Source organism: Thermobia domestica, chromosome 2, assembly GCF_964235325.1.
Source record: "Thermobia domestica chromosome 2, izTheDome1.hap1.1, whole genome shotgun sequence".
Classification (NCBI taxonomy): domain Eukaryota; kingdom Metazoa; phylum Arthropoda; class Insecta; order Zygentoma; family Lepismatidae; genus Thermobia; species Thermobia domestica.
This window is the reverse complement of record NC_137455.1, coordinates 78,283,255-78,303,347: the sequence shown is the minus strand read 5'-3', so window position 1 is coordinate 78,303,347 and position 20,093 is coordinate 78,283,255. Positions and strand designations below refer to the sequence as shown.

The window sequence follows — 20,093 nt, the reverse complement described above, 5'->3', positions numbered from 1 at the left end:
GACAGATGCTATAGATTACTAAGTGCATTTGAGGAGAGACATGTAGACAGATGGTTGATGCCTTACTCTCTGTCAGGACGCGGGCTATCCTGAGGGGCGTCCTTATTTTTAATTTTTCTGTTTCTGTTTCTGTTTCTGAGATTTTGACTTTAGGACAAATCGTAAGAGATTTCCTAGGATCTATCCTATAGTGTATAGCTGCCCTAAGTGTTTTGTTTCCGTTCAAGGTCGTCCGCGTTCATGCTTTGCTTGTAATTACCTCCAATAAAACCAGCCACACTGATATACGTAAGCTTTCTTACAGAACGAAAATGTATTTCAACAGTTTCTATATTATGTATACACACCCAACACAACAAAAAATTATCTTCCGTGAAAAAAAAAAAAAAAAAAAACATTAATGTCTCTGTGACCATTCTGGCCGTCACAGATCACTGTAATCCTAATAATCGACTAATAGAAACGGATTTTCCCCCTTAAGATTACACGCATGATATTAATTTGAATTTTGGAAGGAAACCGGGACACTGTGAGTCCCGAACAATTCTTGAGGGTCATGGGGAGATATTGTGTAAATTTCGAACGACTAGGAGAATTAGTCATGAACTGCGTGTATATAATGGTAATATAGTATCAGAATGGGAAGTTCAATATCTGCCATCCTGAAGCAAAGAAACTTTATTGTATGTAAAGTTGCCAACGAGATAAGTGTTAAGGCCTGTCTCGGGTCTTGAAGAAAGTATCATAGAACAGTAGCGTAGCAAAAGTTTGTCAAGGAGTGGTGGTTTGAGTTTTGATATGATTTCAAATGTTTGTATACATACTTTAATATGGCAAGGTTTGTCTCATATCTTATTATAAAATTATGTTTTGTCCCATCTCGTAGGCAAAACTATTATGAATTAAGCATATCCGAATAGGTAACATTCCGTTTGAAACAGACTTCAATATTCTATTGTTAATTTTTAGACTGACGTCATTACTATTATTTAATTGAAAAGTTTTAATGGGAAAACTTATACAATTTTCAGATCTGACACTGATGATTATTGGTTTTGTACTAACATTTCTGCTAGCAATAGCCTGCGCTCTTCTGCTATGGAAATACCTAAGTGTTCGGCGTCGCCAACAACGAAGGTTTGACAACCCAATGGCAGATGATTGGGAGCGGACACCAAAGATGGAAGTTATTCAAGTAGGAGGCGATCCGCAAGTACCTCCTGCAGGAGTTAGTAATCCCAGCTACTCTGTACAGGAAGTACAACTTATCAACTTGCCTTCTATTAAACAGGAAGTGGATCTCAGTTTCAAAGCTTTAATGCAAATTACTGGACTGACTAATCCAGTGCCTCGATCATCAGCAATTTTACAGTAAGTAATAATAAATAAATAAATACTTTCGTTTAATGTGCAATAATTTATTTATTTACTTTATTAGTACTGTGAAATGAAGTTCAAGTATTTTTTTCTCTTATACTTGTTACCCGGGCCGCGGTGGCTCAGTGGTAGAGCGTTCACCTCTGGTGCTAGGGGTCTCGGGTTCGATCCCAGCCCCCGCCAAGTGAACTTTGTGGTGGACAAACACCGTGTGCGTAGGTTTTCTCGGGGTTCTCCTGTTTCCTCCCACTTTCTTCATTCCACCATTTCACTCATTACTCATCATCACCGTCTCCTTTAGCCTAACCGGCATAACCGTGGGACGTAAAACTCAAAGATTTCATACTTGTAACCCTCATCCAGTAAAAAAAGTTAATCAATCATGGATTTAATAACCTCGTATTTCTACAATGTAGTTAATAAAGTATACGAATATGTTACAAGACGTTCTGCGTTTTGTGAGATAGCTTGAAGCTTGACGATAAGGACGAAAAATATAATGAATATGAAACTCTAATTATCCGAACTAATGACAACTGGACACAATCTGGAGATGCAGAAATGCGGATAATTGAAACAATCTTATAGTCTCTTAAAAAAAAAATCAAACATGTTTGTATATTGTTTCCACAGCTAGAGCTTTCGGCGCCAGGGGTGAAATAGAATTAGGCGCCCTTCCTACAATCACCTTACTAAGTTTTTCCTTTAATAAAAGACGCAGCTTTTGCTGTTATGCTACGCTGAATTTTTATCAAGCTGCTTGGACAGACCTATTGCAACAACCAAAAGCGATCATTATGTGTACGAACTGTTTTCAAGAAGCTCATGTTGAACTTTTTGTTAAAGTTAACAAAACTGCCTTTGATTGTATACAAATCCACTTGGAGAACAGTTATGGAAATTTACAACTATTTATAATCGCAAATAGTTCCATACTATCGATAAGAAATGAAATTTCAATACATTAGAAACTATTTGCTTTTAAAATATTAGAAATGGGTGACAGCATTAATTTCTAGTAATATGTAAATTTTTTCAATAATTTTATTATGTACGTGATCACACAAATAGCACTCTAAATTCTATTTTTTAAGATAAAAAATATTTTGAGAAATATAACGGAAATTCAGAAGGAGCCTTGTTTGCGAGTTTCTCAATATTGATCAATGGAGGTGAAGAATATGCTTAATGTTTGTATGTTTATAAATATAGTTCGGCTACTGCATATGTTTGAAGTTATAGTAATTACTGAATTTCTTAATGAATGAAAGTTCTGAATTGAAGGTTACTTATCAGTAATTAATATTCCTATGTATATACGTATAATGTGTGTATATGTTCTATATGTATGTAGATAAAAAATATCACACAAATAGATACGTATGCACAAAAAAATATCCTGGCGATACAAGTAGCTGGTGGAGAAATAATCCCAGTAAATTCCTTCAAATTGGAAGTATTTCATATGTCAATGGAATAAATAAAGAATCATTGGTATTGATCAATCTTTTCAAAAGACAAAATTCTTTAAGTTATGTTCCGACCCGTTAAGCTCCTATTCTACAACTCTTTCAAGTTCGAAAATGTTATTATTCCCCTTTTTACCTTGATTTTTAATATTCCACCCAAACAGCAGCTTGTGTTTGTTTCTTCACCCCTCTCATTTTCATACCTTCATTCTCACCGTCGTGAATTATCTGATTGGGTAGAAAAACGGTAACTAACCATAAGTCATTACTTGACACCTTGTATACCACATCGTCATTAAGAAATACTATATAGTAACTTTGTTTAAGTAATAAGTAAAAATTTGTTATGAACCTTATTGGAACGCTTGGATTGCGAGTGTAGCGAGCAAGAAAATTTTAACAAATCTATTTCTTTGAAACTGACAACAATATTGCTTTAACAGGGCGCCAATACCTTTTCAGGGCGACGTGTTGTCTACTCATTTCCAAACACTTTTTCTTTTTTCTTGTTCGTTCTGCGCCCTCTTTCTATCAGCACCCGGGGCTACCGTCCCGCTCGTACCCCCGAGGCTCTGATTGTTTCTTATAAAAGAAGTTACAGATACCAATTTACATAATAATCAAAATTTCGTAATGCAAAATATAAAATTACACAATTCGTCATGTTGATTAGCTCAAGACAATAAATGTCAATGCAATATATTAGAATATGATAACATAATTCATGACTAGTTTCCTTAAATCAATAATAATTGAAATAATCTCAAAATAACAAAATTGAACAATAGGTAACAATGAGTTCATAAACTTGAAATAACATCTATATATATAAAAGAGAACGTACAATCCTTTGTCCGCTCATCACGCTAATACGGCTGAACCAATTTCTTTCATTTTTGGGGGGTTATTAGGATTTGGACCCTAGATGGTTTTTATCATATCACTTTAATTTTTAATTACCAGTGTCTTGAGATAATTGACCATTCAAGTGTCCATAACGTACAAATCCTTTGTTATTAGTTCATCATAGGTAAAAATAAACGTATTTATATGCAACCCGCATGACCGTGTCACTCGGCGGGTTAACATAAATGACAGGCGATATGCAGCGGAAAATAGCTTGAATCTTCTGTTTAAAATTTTTTAATTGATTTGCTTATTTTTACAGACACTTTTACAATATGCCAGCACCGGGATGACCGCAGCGAAGCGGGGCGGGTTAACATAAATGACAGGCGATATAATGTTAAGATTTACTGCAATCTTCTATGGTTTTTATCATATCACTTGAAAGCGAAAAAGTAAAAATTATCTAAGTAACAAAGTTTATTGCGTTCCGGGGTGACCGCAGCGAAGCGGGGTGAACGCTGCTAGTTAACAAATAAAATATCACCTCTGAAATGACATCTCGAGGAGAAAGGTCCTTGGTGGAAGGGGTTACAATTTTCTTTCGCTTTTTTTTTTTTTAATTCCTGATCTCGATCTGGATAAATAGAGTTATACTATATTGAGCTAGAAGAAGGGTTGCCAGTCGCCCTGTTTATCCAGGATTGTCCTGTACTTTACAATATATTTTCCTATCCTGTTTAGAAGTTGTACAGGATGCACATTTGTTCTATACTTACTTACTAGTGTCGGAAGTTCAATTTTTTAAGTCACGCTAAAGGAGTGTTGTTAAGTTTACTGTTACACAAGTTAATATTTAGAATATATTTAAATGCCACTGCATGTAGGCCTATATTTAGAAATACACTTTCAGTTTTGTTTTAGCGCACGTACAGTGGAGTTCTAGCATATTGTGCAAACAAAAATATTTAGAATAAAAATTATAAATTTTTCATAGGGAATTTCATGCGTGTGGGTCTGAGGACACAGTAGGTCTCATATTCTTGGATCTGTAATTTGTCCAAATGAAAGTACTTACAGGGTTCGCTTAAATGAAACAGTCTTGGCATCACTGGGAATTTTGCGATCGTGTATGAAGTAGGGGAATCATGTGACTCATTGAGGGAATGCAGTGATGATGTTCGAATTAATGTGAGATGGAGTAGGTGGAGAGAAAGCGAAATAACAGAACTTGCATATTTGCACAGTATATGATTCTATACATGATTGTATAAGGTTTAAATCATAAGAAATACTGAAAGATCAACAATATAAAGAGTTCGTATACATTGTTTATAGACAAGTCTTTCAACAATATCGTATATATATCTTACTACGACAACAATTTTTGTCAAAATCTCTGCAAGTAAAAAAAAAGATGCAGCGTGTAAGTAAATTAACATACTAAACTAGTAATATTAGCTAATAAATATTTATATACATACCGGTATTTAGGTATTAGAGAAAGTTTAACTCCATCGAATATTTATGTAATACATGAATCAGTTCTATAATTCAACTTATAAGCAGTCTCACATAGAATATTAATTCCTTTGTCTACCTTTGTCTACATCCATGTTGCTTTTATGTCTGTACTTCTGCTGTTCCCATATCGCTTAGAATTTTGGGAATATTTATTACATAAATGCTAGAAATCTGTACATTTTGAGAAGTTGAGCCACTGAGCATTTTGACTTAGCAGTCTAAAAAGTTCGGTCCGAAACCCTTGCTGTCCATGTGGTTGCAGTGTATTTTATTTCTGTGTACTCTCGTATCTTCTTTGGACTGCAATTGTCTTAAATCATTCATTTACTCTGAGTTTGTCGGCGTGACTACGTGGACCTAGCCCTAGCAGCATCTTCTCAGAGATGATCTTGTACCAATTGCTGAGACTGTTGGACTGTCATGGCCAATGCAAGATTTACACAGAAGTTAAATAAGCTAAAAGAAAAACTGGATGTACGTTTCCAAAATATAAGATATAAAAACAAATAAAGCAAAACTTTCATACAGCAACATAGACTTATTGGTGACATAAATTACAAGATAGCACATACACCTATTCAACACATACACAAACAAAAAGTAGCAACAATTTGTCAAAGACAAAAGACAACTGTAGATATATAAAGAACCTTATTACCTTCAATAACTTAGGGCCTTCATCAAACTTAAATCAGGCTCTGGTCATGACATCGGCCGTTATCCCAGAATGGTGTTGAGAGCTGATGCCTCACTTCACTTAGTGAGGAGTATAAGTTCAGATCTTCATGTATCTGAGAGATTCATGTGCCCAGCATGTACCCCGTGATTTTTCTCGCTGTTCGGTGTTGTACAATACGAAGCAAAAAACCTGCAACATGAAAGTTTAAGTTCATTGTGAAACTACGCCTAACAACATAGGCAACCAACCTAACGTCTTTGTGGCACTGATCACGCCAGGATAACCTTCGGCTTCGTCCCCCTGCACACTTCGTTTGGAGCTAGAAATGCATAGACCACGTGACTACAAACCACAAATTTCTCACAAGATGGAGTAATAGATTGAGGTTCTTCTCATTTCTCTTCTCATTTTACATCCTCAGTTTTAAAGAGAGAGAAAAAGAAAGAGGTCAACGTGATAAAAACTAAATAAAGAGGATTATGCGAAATATAAAGGAAAAGAAAACGTGCGCATATATTGACAAATGACACATGCATTTCAAAGGAGACCACCACAAATTTTGTTATGAACCATATATAATAACTGTGAGAATCAGCAAACCACAAATACATAATTACACACAGTAAGTGTTATATAACACATATTTCTTTAAACAAATAAAAATGCTCGCAGAAAGCTGAAAATTTCTTTAAAATCTCAACCATAACTGAAAGAAGAGATTACTTCTCTATTGTTTTTCTTCGTAGCATCCATCTACATGGAGAAATGAGAAAGAGAGAACATCTTAAGAGATTCGCACGTATACAACATCGGAAACTGCTAAATGGAAAAAATTACAGTCTTTGGATGGGATTCGAACGCAGAACCATAGCATTTGAAATCCCACACTCTACCGATGTAGCTAGTCTGACACTAATTCCCTTCTCCTCCATCATTACCTATGAAAGATGGAATGGAGTCTGCAGGAAACTACGTCTAACATGTCCATGACAGACCGCCTATAACCTATGTCTAATTGGTACTTAAAAAAGCTAGCTATACACGTGCATAGAAAAGTAAAAGCAAATGAGTAGTTAATACAGATCACTTTGTCTGTCTCACTCTATCTCTGACTATAGAAATCGAGGAAGAAGAAAAAAGTATAGAGGTGAGAACACAGGAAGAACAAGCAAAAATAAAAGTTGCAGGAAACTGAATATCAAGAAGAGAGAGAGAGAGACAGAGAGAAAAATAGAGGGAACGGAGCAAATGATTTAATATACATCCGAAAATAAGGTTCATAACTGTGCTATACATTTAATGTATTGAATACTCTGTTTCTTCTAAATTGCTTACTAGTTGACAAATATTAATTTGTAAAAACGTAGCAAATGCCCGCGTTGTCTTGTTTTCTTACTGTTTCAGTAATAGTGAAAAATGTGGTTTATGCAAAATAATAAATTACTACTTTTCCCACAACAACCATGTAGTTGTTGTTGATGATTTTGAGTTTAACGTCCGTTCAGCAGCGAGGCTATATGAGACGTGGACCTACTTATTAACGTGGAATCCGAACCATATGAGCTGCTGCCGGGAATCGAAGCAACCATGTAGTGTTGGTAAGAAATTTCGAAGCAAAAGAAAAAACTGATCAGCAAAATACATAAAACGATAGTCGTGCAAAGTATTACTTAAAGATAATTTAATGTAAAATCAATACATCTATGTGGCGGTATACAGTCGTAAAGTGATTAGAAAACTTAATATTAAACTGTCGATCACATCGTTTTACTTATTTGAATTCAATGTCGTATAGGTTCGGTTTTAGCTCTAGATTTCAGCGTTCTCACTTCGATTCTTAACTTGTTGGAAATATGCACTAATCAAAATTATAAAAGTATACGAAATTTAACTAGCTAAAAGAAAAGAATAACATATAAATACGGATTAGAGTACAGTATTACAATAAACATGTGTATTTTGTTTAGGGTTTGCCAGTCATAGCTTATAGGAATTATAGAAAAAAACGTTCGTTGTGAAAGCACAAGAAAAAAAGTAGACACAAACCTCAGGAGGGTTTGAACACGAGAAGGCGGAGGTAGTAGATTACTCTACTAAACCGCTCGGCTATACCTTAATTCACTAGTACGTTTTGATAAATATTGTCTAGAGTATTTGCACTTTACTTGTTTCTGTTTTGTTGTTTGTCATATAATGTGTACGAGTGGCGAATATTAGAATAGAACTGTTTTAGACGAGTATGAACAAATTTCCCGGATAAGTCGTAATCTTATATGTATCTAAATTGCACAAATAAATCAGATTAAATCTGTAAAGTGCTTCGGGGGTTTTGATGGAAGTAAACTGTTGCATAGTTACGAGTTTGTGTTTATTCTCACCACTCGATGGAAGTTATGTTCTTGAAAGATAGTAACTGCTACTATATTCTAATGTATTGGATTTTAAAACATTGGAAAATATTTTGTTACTAACAGTGAGTGAGTATTTTTGCGTGCAAGAACAGTTGATTACAGGCACATCTACTTCTTCTGCGCATGCCTTTCATAATACGACGTCATGTATAGCAATATTGTGCATTATCCTATATTCAAAGACGTTCTAGCACTTTTACTTTGCTGTGTAAGAATGGCGCAATATGATCATTCTTTACGTGAGTGTTATCGCTCTTATTGAACATGCGGGATTGAATGTTCCTGAAGCAGGCGCTCGATTAGGCGTGCATCGTGCAACAGGGTTCAGGTGGTGGAAAAAATATGAGGAAACTGGAAGTCTAACTCGAAAATCTGTAAGTGGTCGGCCACGAGTGTCCTCACCGACACAAGACCAACAATTAGTTGATCAATGCTGTCGACAGCCTTTCATGTGTGCCCGACAACTGCAGCAGTCTACCACCTTTCCAGGGGATGTAACTACAGTCCGACGGCGACTTCGGGCCGCAGGCTTAAGGTCCTTCCGGGCTGCTGTTAAGGAGAGATTGACAGAAAATCACAAAGTTGATAGACTGGCGTTTGCAGAGCTAAATATTGCTCGTTACTGGGACACTGTTGTCTTTACAGATGAGAAAATATTTTCCACTGGAAACTTTGGGCCGACACGTGTGTATCGCCCATCTGAAAGACGATTTGATCCACAACATATGGCCCGTTCAGCGCGAATGGGTCATGTGACGATTCACTGTTAGGGGTGGATATGCAAGGCTGCAGGTGGAGTGGTATCCATCGAATTACAGGCCGACTTAATGGTCAAAAATATGTTGATCTTCTCGACTTTATGCTCTCTGAAATAAAAGCACATGTTGGTGACGACATACTCCAGCTACAACAGGACCATAGTTCTGTGCATGATTCAGCTGTGGTTCAATCATGGATCCAGAGGCAAACTGATCTTGAGCTAGTCGAATGGGTACCTCGAGGTGCTGATTTGAATCCCATTGAAAACATGTGGGCTGCTGTTGTCAGAATACTTCGTAAACTTTGGTCAGACAATCCACCGCGAACAGATGAAACTTTATGGGAGCAAGTTGAAGAAGCTTGGGGACTTTGTTGCACTCCACGTTTCATCGCTCGCCTTGTTAATTCAATGGGTCGGCGATTAGAAGCCGTAAGGGAAGTCAATGGCGAATATACCCGATATTAAATATAATACCTTCTACACCCTTCCCAGCCCTTTTCAGGGCTACGTAATTGCAACAAAATATATGAATATGTACGCGTACTTTCCTGGATATCGCTGCAATACTTTCACTATTAGAATCTGTTGATAACGTTAGGGTTGATCGTGACGTATTCTTCGTGGAGTAGTGGTTAGAAGACTAATTTTCCACTCAGCAGACTCGTTTTCGAAACTCAGTCCCATACCCTATTTTTTTCAGTATGTATTTTTGTTATATGGATTAATACACTCCACAACATACAATGGCAATCACGATAATATGCTTAGGGTTTGAGAATTGAGTTTTGCCCATATCTTGTATCAAAATCTTGTATCAAAAAATACGACAGTGTATTCTGAGAGGTTGGACTTGCAGGAACCGAAATTCATGTAACTGAAAGGTTACTCATAAGATTATCTTTATTTCTGAATATAATATTGTTAATGCAGTTGAGTTTGAAGTACATTCTTGCTGACGTCTTAATAATAACACAGCTGGGTATATACAAAAAGACAAAGAAAGTTCAGAACACACATTCTAGCGACGAGTACTAGTTCTGTTGTATGTCTCGTTTCTACATAGCCTTGCTGATGAAAAGGGACGTAAAACTTCAAACAAACTCTAGTTAAGTCAAAGTTGAGTATATCTTATTCGTGATACATTCACTCGTTGGTCATAGTGAAACAAGAGTGAGTGCCATGCATAGTCAAGTGTTTTACAGTGCTAATCAGTGGAATGTTTACTGTTAAAATCATTGGTTCAAATCATACTCCGGTCGTGTTTTTGTTTATCGGTCCTTCATTTTTTTATGTAAAATACAAGACAAATGAAGTGAAACCTTTAAGTTATACGTCCCATAATTATGCTGATTAGGCTAAAGGAGACGATGATGATGAGAAATGATTTAAATGTTGGAATGAAAAAAGTGGGACGAAATGGGAGAATCTCCAGAAAAGACTACAATCTTACCTGTATATATAGACAAAAATCATATTGATGAAAGTCAGTAAATAGTTGCATAATAATTATAAGCCAAGTACTCTAGTAGTGGAAAGCATTATTTAAATGATTTTGACAATGCATAAAATTGCGATTTGAATAAAGGCATTTGTCCAGAAACGAAATATGTTCTCTACTAGTATGATTTCTTCCATATGTTTCGGGAATGGTCTCATTCAATGATGTCATAGTATCTAAAAACTTCAAAAGATTTTAAGACTATTCATGGCTTTGGATTGATTATTTTAACAAAAGAGACACTGACCAAAGCTTAAAACCCACTTTATTTTAAATTATAAGATTTTCGATAGTGTCTGAAGAAGGATATGCTAGATATCCGAAACAGTTACAAATTATAATTTAAAATAAAGTGGGTTTTAAGCTTTGGTCAGTGTCTCTTGTTCACAAGATTGTTAGCCCAAACAAAAAGAAAGTGCTCTTTGTGAAAGATTTATTACACTCGAACACGCACCATATATATAAGTATGAATACTTGTTGTTCATTATTACATGTTAACTCTTGAAGAACTATTGCATTCCCGGAATAGTAATATAAATTAAATAAACGAAATAAAGGTTCATACCCACATATATAAACGCCAACAATATCATAAACAAGAACTTTCATAGATTATTGTCATCCGATTTACCTTATTACAATTATCAAACTATTGACATAACTCCATACTTGAATCCTAAACATATTATCGTAATTGTCATTGTATGTTGTGGAGTGTATTAATCCATATAACAAAAATACATACTGAAAAAAATAGGGTATGGGACTGAGTTTCGAACACGAGTCTGCTGAATGGAAAATTACTCTTCTAATCACTACTCCACGAAGGATACGTCACGATCAACCCTAACGTTATCAACAGATTCTAATAGTGAAAGTATTGCAGCGATATCCAGGAAATGAAATCTGTGAGTTTTACGTCCCACGGTTATGCCGGTTAGGCTAAAGGAGACGGTGATGATGAGAGATGAGTGAAATGGTGGAATGAAGAAGGTGGGAGGAAACGGGAGAACCCCGAGAAAACCCACGAGCACGATGTTTGTCCACCACAAAGTTCACTTGGCGGGGGCTGGGATCGAACCCGGGACCCCAAGCACCAGAGGTGAGATATCCAGGAAAGTACGCGTACATATTCATATATTTGGTTGCAATTACGTAGCCCTGAAAAGGGCTGGGAAGGGTGTAGAAGGTATTATATTTAATATCGGGTATATTCGCCATTGACTTCCCTTACGGCTTCTAATCGCCGACCCATTGAATTAACAAGGCGAGCGATGAAACGTGGAGTGCAACAAAGTCCCCAAGCTTCTTCAACTTGCTCCCATAAAGTTTCATCTGTTCGCGGTGGATTGTCTGACCAAAGTTTACGAAGTATTCTGACAACAGCAGCCCACATGTTTTCAATGGGATTCAAATCAGCACCTCGAGGTACCCATTCGACTAGCTCAAGATCAGTTTGCCTCTGGATCCATTGCATATCCACCCCCAACAGTGAATCGTCACATGACCCATTCGCGCTGAACGGGCCATATGTTGTGGATCAAATCGTCTTTCAGATAGGCGATACACACGTGTCGGCCCAAAGTTTCCAGTGGAAAATATTTTCTCATCTGTAAAGACAACAGTGTCCCCGTGACGAGCAATATTTAGCTCTGCAAACACCAGTGTATCGACTTTGTGATTTTCTGTCAATCTCTCCTTAACAGCAGCCCGGAAGGACCTTAAGCCTGCGGGCCGAAGTCGCCGTCGGACTGTAGTTACATCCCCTGGAAAGGTGGTAGACTGCTGCAGTTGTCGGGAACACATGAAAGGCTGTCGACAGCATTGATCAACTAATTGTTGGTCTTGTGTCGGTGAGGACACTCGTGGCCGACCACTTACAGATTTTCAAGTTAGACTTCCAGTTTCCTCATATTTTTTCCACCACCTGAACGCTGTTGCACGATGCACGCCTAATCGAGCGCCTGCTTCAGGAACACTCAATCCCGCATGTTCAATAAGAGCGATAACACTCTCACGTACAGAATGATCATATTGCGCCATTCTTACACAGCAAAGTAAAAGTGCTAGAACGTCTTTGAATATAGGATAATGCACAATATTGCTATACATGACGTCGTATTATGAAAGGCATGCGCAGAAGAAGTAGGTGTGCCTGTAATCAACTGTTCTTGCACGCAAAAATACTCACTCACTGTTAGTAACAAAATATTTTCCAATGTTTTAAAATCCAATACATTAGAATATAGTAGCAGTTACTATCTTTCAAGAACATAACTTCCATCGAGTGGTGAGAATAAACACAAACTCGTAACTATGCAACAGTTTACTTCCATCAAAACCCCCGAAGCACTTTACAGATTTAATCTGATTTATTTGTGCAATTTAGATACATATAAGATTACGACTTATCCGGGAAATTTGTTCATACTCGTCTAAAACAGTTCTATTCTATTATTCGCCACTCGTACACATTATATGACAAACAACAAAACAGAAACAAGTAAAGTGCAAATACTCTAGACAATATTTATCAAAACGTACTAGTGAATTAAGGTATAGCCGAGCGGTTTAGTAGAGTAGTCTACTACCTCCGCCTTCTCGTGTTCAAACCCTCCTGAGGTTTGTGTCTACTTTTTTTTTCTTGTGCTTTCACAACGAACGTTTTTTTCTATAATTCCTATAAGCTATGACTGGCAAACCCTAAACAAAATACACATGTTTATTGTAATACTGTACTCTAATCCGTATTTATATGTTATTCTTTTCTTTTAGCTAGTTAAATTTCGTATACTTTTATAATTTTGATTAGTGCATATTTCCAACAAGTTAAGAATCGAAGTGAGAACGCTGAAATCTAGAGCTAAAACCGAACCTATACGACATTGAATTCAAATAAGTAAAATGATGTGATCGACAGTTTAATATTAAGTTTTCTAATCACTTTACGACTGTATACCGCCACATGGATGTATTGATTTTACATTAAATTATCTTTAAGTAATACTTTGCACGACTATCGTTTTATGTATTTTGCTGATCAGTTTTTTCTTTTGCTTCGAAATTTCTTACCAACACTACATGGTTGCTTCGATTCCCGGCAGCAGCTCATATGGTTCGGATTCCACGTTAATAAGTAGGTCCACGTCTCATATAGCCTCGCTGCTGAACGGACGTTAAACTCAAAATCATCAACAACAACTACATGGTTGTTGTGGGAAAAGTAGTAATTTATTATTTTGCATAAACCACATTTTTCACTATTACTGAAACAGTAAGAAAACAAGACAACGCGGGCATTTGCTACGTTTTTACAAATTAATATTTGTCAACTAGTAAGCAATTTAGAAGAAACAGAGTATTCAATACATTAAATGTATAGCACAGTTATGAACCTTATTTTCGCATGTATATTAAATCATTTGCTCCGTTCCCTCTATTTTTCTCTCTGTCTCTCTCTCTCTCTCCTTGATATTCAGTTTCCTGCAACTTTTATTTTTGCTTGCTCTTCCTGTGTTCTCACCTCTATACTTTTTTCTTCTTCCTCGATTTCTATAGTCAGAGATAGAGTGAGACAGACAAAGTGATCTGTATTAACTACTCATTTGCTTTTACTTTTCTATGCACGTGTATAGCTAGCTTTTTTAAGTACCAATTAGACATAGGTTATAGGCGGTCTGTCATGGACATGTTAGACGTAGTTTCCTGCAGACTCCATTCCATCTTTCATAGGTAATGATGGAGGAGAAGGGAATTAGTGTCAGACTAGCTACATCGGTAGAGTGTGGGATTTCAAATGCTATGGTTCTGCGTTCGAATCCCATCCAAAGACTGTAATTTTTTTCCATTTAGCAGTTTCCGATGTTGTATACGTGCGAATCTCTTAAGATGTTCTCTCTTTCTCATTTCTCCATGTAGATGGATGCTACGAAGAAAAACAATAGAGAAGTAATCTCTTCTTTCAGTTATGGTTGAGATTTTAAAGAAATTTTCAGCTTTCTGCGAGCATTTTTATTTGTTTAAAGAAATATGTGTTATATAACACTTACTGTGTGTAATTATGTATTTGTGGTTTGCTGATTCTCACAGTTATTATATATGGTTCATAACAAAATTTGTGGTGGTCTCCTTTGAAGTGCATGTGCCATTTGTCAATATATGCGCACGTTTTCTTTTCCTTTATATTTCGCATAATCCTCTTTATTTAGTTTTTATCACGTTGACCTCTTTCTTTTTCTCTCTCTTTAAAACTGAGGATGTAAAATGAGAAGAGAAATGAGAAGAACCTCAATCTATTACTCCATCTTGTGAGAAATTTGTGGTTTGTAGTCACGTGGTCTATGCGTTTCTTGCTCCAAACGAAGGGTGCAGGGAGACGAAGCCGAAGGTTATCCTGGCGTGATCAGTACCACAAAGACGTTAGGTTGGTTGCCTATGTTGTTAGGCGTAGTTTCACAATGAACTTAAACTTTCATGTTGCAGGTTTTTTGCTTCGTATTGTACAATCTGAAGATGGCAGTGATAATATTCAACTGCATGTCCCTATTATAATGAGCCAAGAGAAGGAGTGAGCGAGTGCATAGGATTATACACATTCGTCGTGACTTCAAATGTCAGTTGGCTGCTAAGGAGAACTGGCAGAAAAGTCCGGAATCTTTGGTTTGTTTTGGGTGCGACTTCTGTTAATGTTGTGTGAATATGTGTTTCTGTCCAGGAATATCCCCAAATATGGGTTCTGGCTGTAGGTCCAAGAGAGTGTCATACACAGTGATGATATGCTGCATGGGTTTCGGTTCTTTTTAACCCTCCATGGTTGTTTGTGGAATTAATCTTAATTTTTCCGTCTCTGCATTCATATCTCTAGAAAGTGCTGTCTCTCCTGAGGGACACGTCTGCATACCTGTAGTTATGATTGCTGCTGAAAATAGCAGTGCCATCTGTAAAAGTCATCGTCATTGTTGGCGTTTTAGATAAGCTGTATAGATGTTGGATACTAGTAGAGGAAAGATCCATGAACCTTGTGCTACTACTGCTTAAATCGAGTTTCAAGATTCTTAAACATATTTGCTATGAACAAAGGTAGTGATAGAGGAAGGGTGAACATAGTTCTATGTGAATAATACAATTTTCGAGAATACGAAACTAAAAATCATGCACTTTTTTTAAAGTGAAATTATACCTAAATTTTATTCCTCACAATCGAAGAGTTTCTATGAACAACGGATAATTAGGAAAGCTTATTTTATTCTTGAACTCATGCATAACAGTAAATTCTTCTATATTTCCGGTACATTTATTTACTTTAATGGTAATATATATGAAACAGTTATGGTTAAAGATAGCGATATAACGAATGACACAAAGATAGTATTTATATACAGTTAATATTAAGATTATATGTTTACTATTTTATGAGATATTGAAAGTAGTATTGAATTTACCAGTCCATCCAAAGGTATAATGAAGTATTTGTTCGACCGTACATGATAATTACTTTTGTAAAACAAATTGTGATCAAAAGCTACTCAAAAATTCGTGTATTCAAAGTATTGTCATACTTCAGAACCCTTTAGACGAAATCTATAATCAATGCGATTTGTTTTATTGGAAACTGTTCTGAAATTGATTACATTTAAAACAAATCAATAAATAATACAGTATTAATCAATCTCATAAAAATTTAATAATAATAATAATAATAATAATAATAATAATAATAATAATAATAATAATAATAATGTCTTTCTAATACTCTAAAACCGAGTATTCTTCTGTATTATATGTACTTGTATAGAGAACTTTATATAATGTTTAAAAAATCTGTTTACTCCTCATCAGTTTTTAAAATTTCTGCTAATAAATTCCAATAATAAAGAATAAATACAATATATAGGAAATGAATGAGAAAATAATACCATCTACTGTAAAATAAACTAGTAAATGATTATAAATAATTTCTTACAGGCCAGAAATATGAGTTTGCAGTTTATGACGTCATATTAGTCAGGCATATGAGGCATATGTCTTGAAAATAGGTATTAGTCCATTTAAAAACATTTTGTAAGAAATGACAGCCCTACTATCCCCAATTATTTTTTTTCTTGTTATTGAGTAGTTTACAAGAATAAGAAATAGAGGTGGGGAGCACTAAGAAGAACGACTGTTAAGTTACGATTAAATACTTTGTATCAAATATAATGATATGATTGTGTAAGTTGTAATCCCAGTGTTACGACACTTTTATGACAACTAAATGCTCGAGTTGGCTCTTACCTATTTTTCATATAAATGAACATCCCATTACCAGTAGCGTATAAAATAAAGATAATGATTATATACTGTACATCAAAACAATAAAAATAGCTTACTAACAAGCGAGTTTCATTTCACAGCGTGAAACTACGATAGACTTTCGAACTATTTTTATTCAATACTAAGGGTGTCGAGCACCAAACTAGTATAAATTACTCTTTTAGTAACTCTTACTTCTTTAGTCTGAACTACTTTAGTAAATTACTTCCATAGTAATATACTCTTTTAGTAACTGTTGGAGAGCTCAATTTATATTTACTTCTTTAGTTGTAACTAAAGTAGTAACGCCCTTTTTCTAAAGAAATAAGCCATTTCTACATACTGCTGGTACGTATATTTTGTTTGTTATCGGGAGTTGAAGCTTATCAAAAGATGTGCCCATGTAAAAAGGCAGAGAACATGCAGTTGTAGTGAAGAACAGGAAGTTGTTGAAAAAACCAGACGAGCTTTTTTCGTTGAAAATGTGTTTAATACGAGAGGAGTATAATGCAAAAATGTTGTTAATGGAAAGACAGAGAGAAATCATAGAAAACAACCTTAAAATGGAAGTTATGACTAAGTTCAACAACGAAATGAAGCAAACTTTAGGTTCCGGTTCTTCAGGCAATATGCTCGAGAAATTTATGTTTTTGTAAATGAATATGAATATGTTTTATATGTATGAAATATATTTTATTTGATTGATATTTTTTCCAATGGTTAATATGGTCTTGTATTCAACAGACGTAATGTTTATGTTTATTATTTTAGCATCAGTACATTTAATTTTTCTAATTACCACATACTAATATTTATTTGTATTAGCAACATTATAAGGGTAGACGTCTTGATTTTCTTAGAAATAATCAAAACATCTTTATTGTATAACTTTGCGTAGTACTGAAGTAAGAAATAAATTGAAAATGTTAATCCCTACTTAAAACAAAAAAAAAAAAAAAAAAAAAAACATAACTATAAAATTATACATAAATAAAATGGGTCACATTTCACTGCAGTAGTGACGATCCAGTGCCTTATATTCATTTAAGAGGGAAAAGTCTTTACACAACTTCTTATTCTACTATCAAATTAGGTACAACATTAATTAAGATAATTAAGTATAATAGACCTTCTGACAGCTTGCCCTGCAGCATCTGCTTCTGGCTGAAATGCATATTACTTTATGTCATTCACATGCACAGGATCAGGGTGAAACACATCTCCGACTTCTATTCCAGAGTTGTTGCAGATCTGTAGCAGCCACAATAAAATTCCCACATTTGTTTTTTTCATATCGCATTGTTTCAGTGAAAATTTGGAAACGTTTCTTGCAAACGCCGAATGAACGTTCTATTATACATCTTGTAGCAATATGGGCTCAATTGTAGCGGTCTTCGGCTCCTGTCTGAGGTCGAAACTCAGGAGTCATAAGATGCTTGGAGAGAGCATATACGCTATTTCCAACAAGCAACCCATCATACTGTCCATTTGCAAATTCTACAGAACTATAAGATTACCAATGTCCCAAATGCATGCATTATACGTGAAACCCAGCCACGGCTTACCAAGTTCAAAATCTTCATATTGGCATCAGAAATGATTTGTGTATTACTAGAAAAGAAATTCTTTATTTTCTGTATAGCTCTACTTGCTCCAGAAGGACGAAGTATGGGTATATGTACACTCATGTCCAAAATTATTGTCGCATATCTATAACTGTCTTCTTGTAAGAATATAATTTCATAATAATTTTCCAGGGTACTTTTAATACTGATAGTACGTATATAGTCGGGAAATGTATATTTGTGGTAATTTCATAGGAAAAAAATAAATACGAAAATTATAATGACTAAAATAAAATGTTGCTAAATGGCCAAGAAAATTTTATTTTCGTTTTATTGTTCTTATTTACTGTTCTTTTGACATGAAATTTGTCACATACATGTCTTTGCAGATTATACACATACGAACGTTATAAGAAATACCGGGCGAATTCGTTATCAAATTATATTCCTAGAATAATATATTTATAGACATGCGACAATAATTTTGGACATGAGTGTACATAATCTATGGCCCTATAACATTCGGGAATCCACCAATTTGTTAAATTTCCTTCTGTTCCTTGATATATATTTTCTTTGTCCTGTGGCATGGACACATACAGTGGCTTTAAGGCAATTAAAATTTTTTATCACACCGTTAAAAGCTCTTCCAGCAGTAGTACGATGGATGTTAATGAGATCCCCTGCTACGATTTGATAAGTACCAGTGCGAAAGATTCGTAATACACAAAGAAGTTGCAGCCTAGGAGACAAAGCACGGTTCCTATCAGAATTATGCTGCAGTAACGGCTCTAACATACCAAACAGACTCAAAAGATTCCTTACGAAACCAAAACCGCTCTTTGAAATCATGGTCGCTATACATGGCTCTCTCCATTAAAATCCTCATTCTTGGGTTGCCTACTTCTTCCTACATCTCAATATATTCTTCGTAGTCCAGATAATCCATAAAATTCAATATTTAATACACAGAAATCAAAGAACGCATCTTACTCTCTAACTTTACTCCTACTACTGCTTAGGAGTAAATTTTTGCCTTATTTCCTCCTTAAGTTACTAATGTAGTAGCGTACTCTTTGATGGTGCTCTCCAGCAGTTATGGAGTAAATAAATTTACTACAGGAGTAAGTGAAAAATTTACTCCTGTAGTAATTTACTCCTTTAGTTCAGTTCTCTCGACTGGAAGTCGCCGATTTCCTTCTCTCTTAGTAACTTACTACTTTAGTTTCACTTACTCTTGGTTGGTGCTCGCCACCCTAAAACTGCACGTAGTACATCTATAACTTCTGTGTGAAATAAGGAGATAAGATCAAAGATAGACCATGTTCTTTGGACGCTGAATCCATATTAGAAAAATCCTGACTCGCTATCTTTTACTGTTATAACTTGCGAATCAATTCCAGGTAAATAGTGTACCATATTTCATTCAATGCAGCGGCACTTAGTTGCGTAAGAAGCTCATGTGGTTCGGATCCCATGTTAACCAGTAGGTCCACGTCACATATATCCTCGCTGCTGAACAGGACGTTAAACTCAAAAGCAACTCAACTCAACTCTAAAACTAAGTATAGATACTCAAAAAGTTCAAGGGTCTCATTCCGTTTCGGCCATAGCAAAATTTGCGGATTGCAACGCATTGAGAACAATATAATAAGCAATTATAAATCCTATA

At 35.5% G+C, this 20,093-nt stretch overlaps 1 protein-coding gene across 4 annotated transcripts in view; it reads left to right on the top strand.

The window, feature by feature from the left end:
- LOC145673035 (E3 ubiquitin-protein ligase sina-like) overlaps positions 1-20,093 on the top strand; it is a 59,591-nt gene that overhangs the window by 36,947 nt on the left and 2,551 nt on the right. For 2 of the 4 annotated variants that reach the window (XM_081742393.1, XM_081742386.1), the window contains exon 3: positions 1,032-1,371. The exons of 1 other annotated variant lie outside the window; for it this stretch is intronic. In XM_081742393.1, the coding sequence (XP_081598519.1) occupies positions 1,032-1,371 (340 nt within the window). Of the gene's footprint in view, positions 1-1,031; positions 1,372-5,055; positions 5,119-20,093 lie in introns of those variants that run through there. One more of the 4 variants, XM_081742378.1, reaches the window with a different exon arrangement.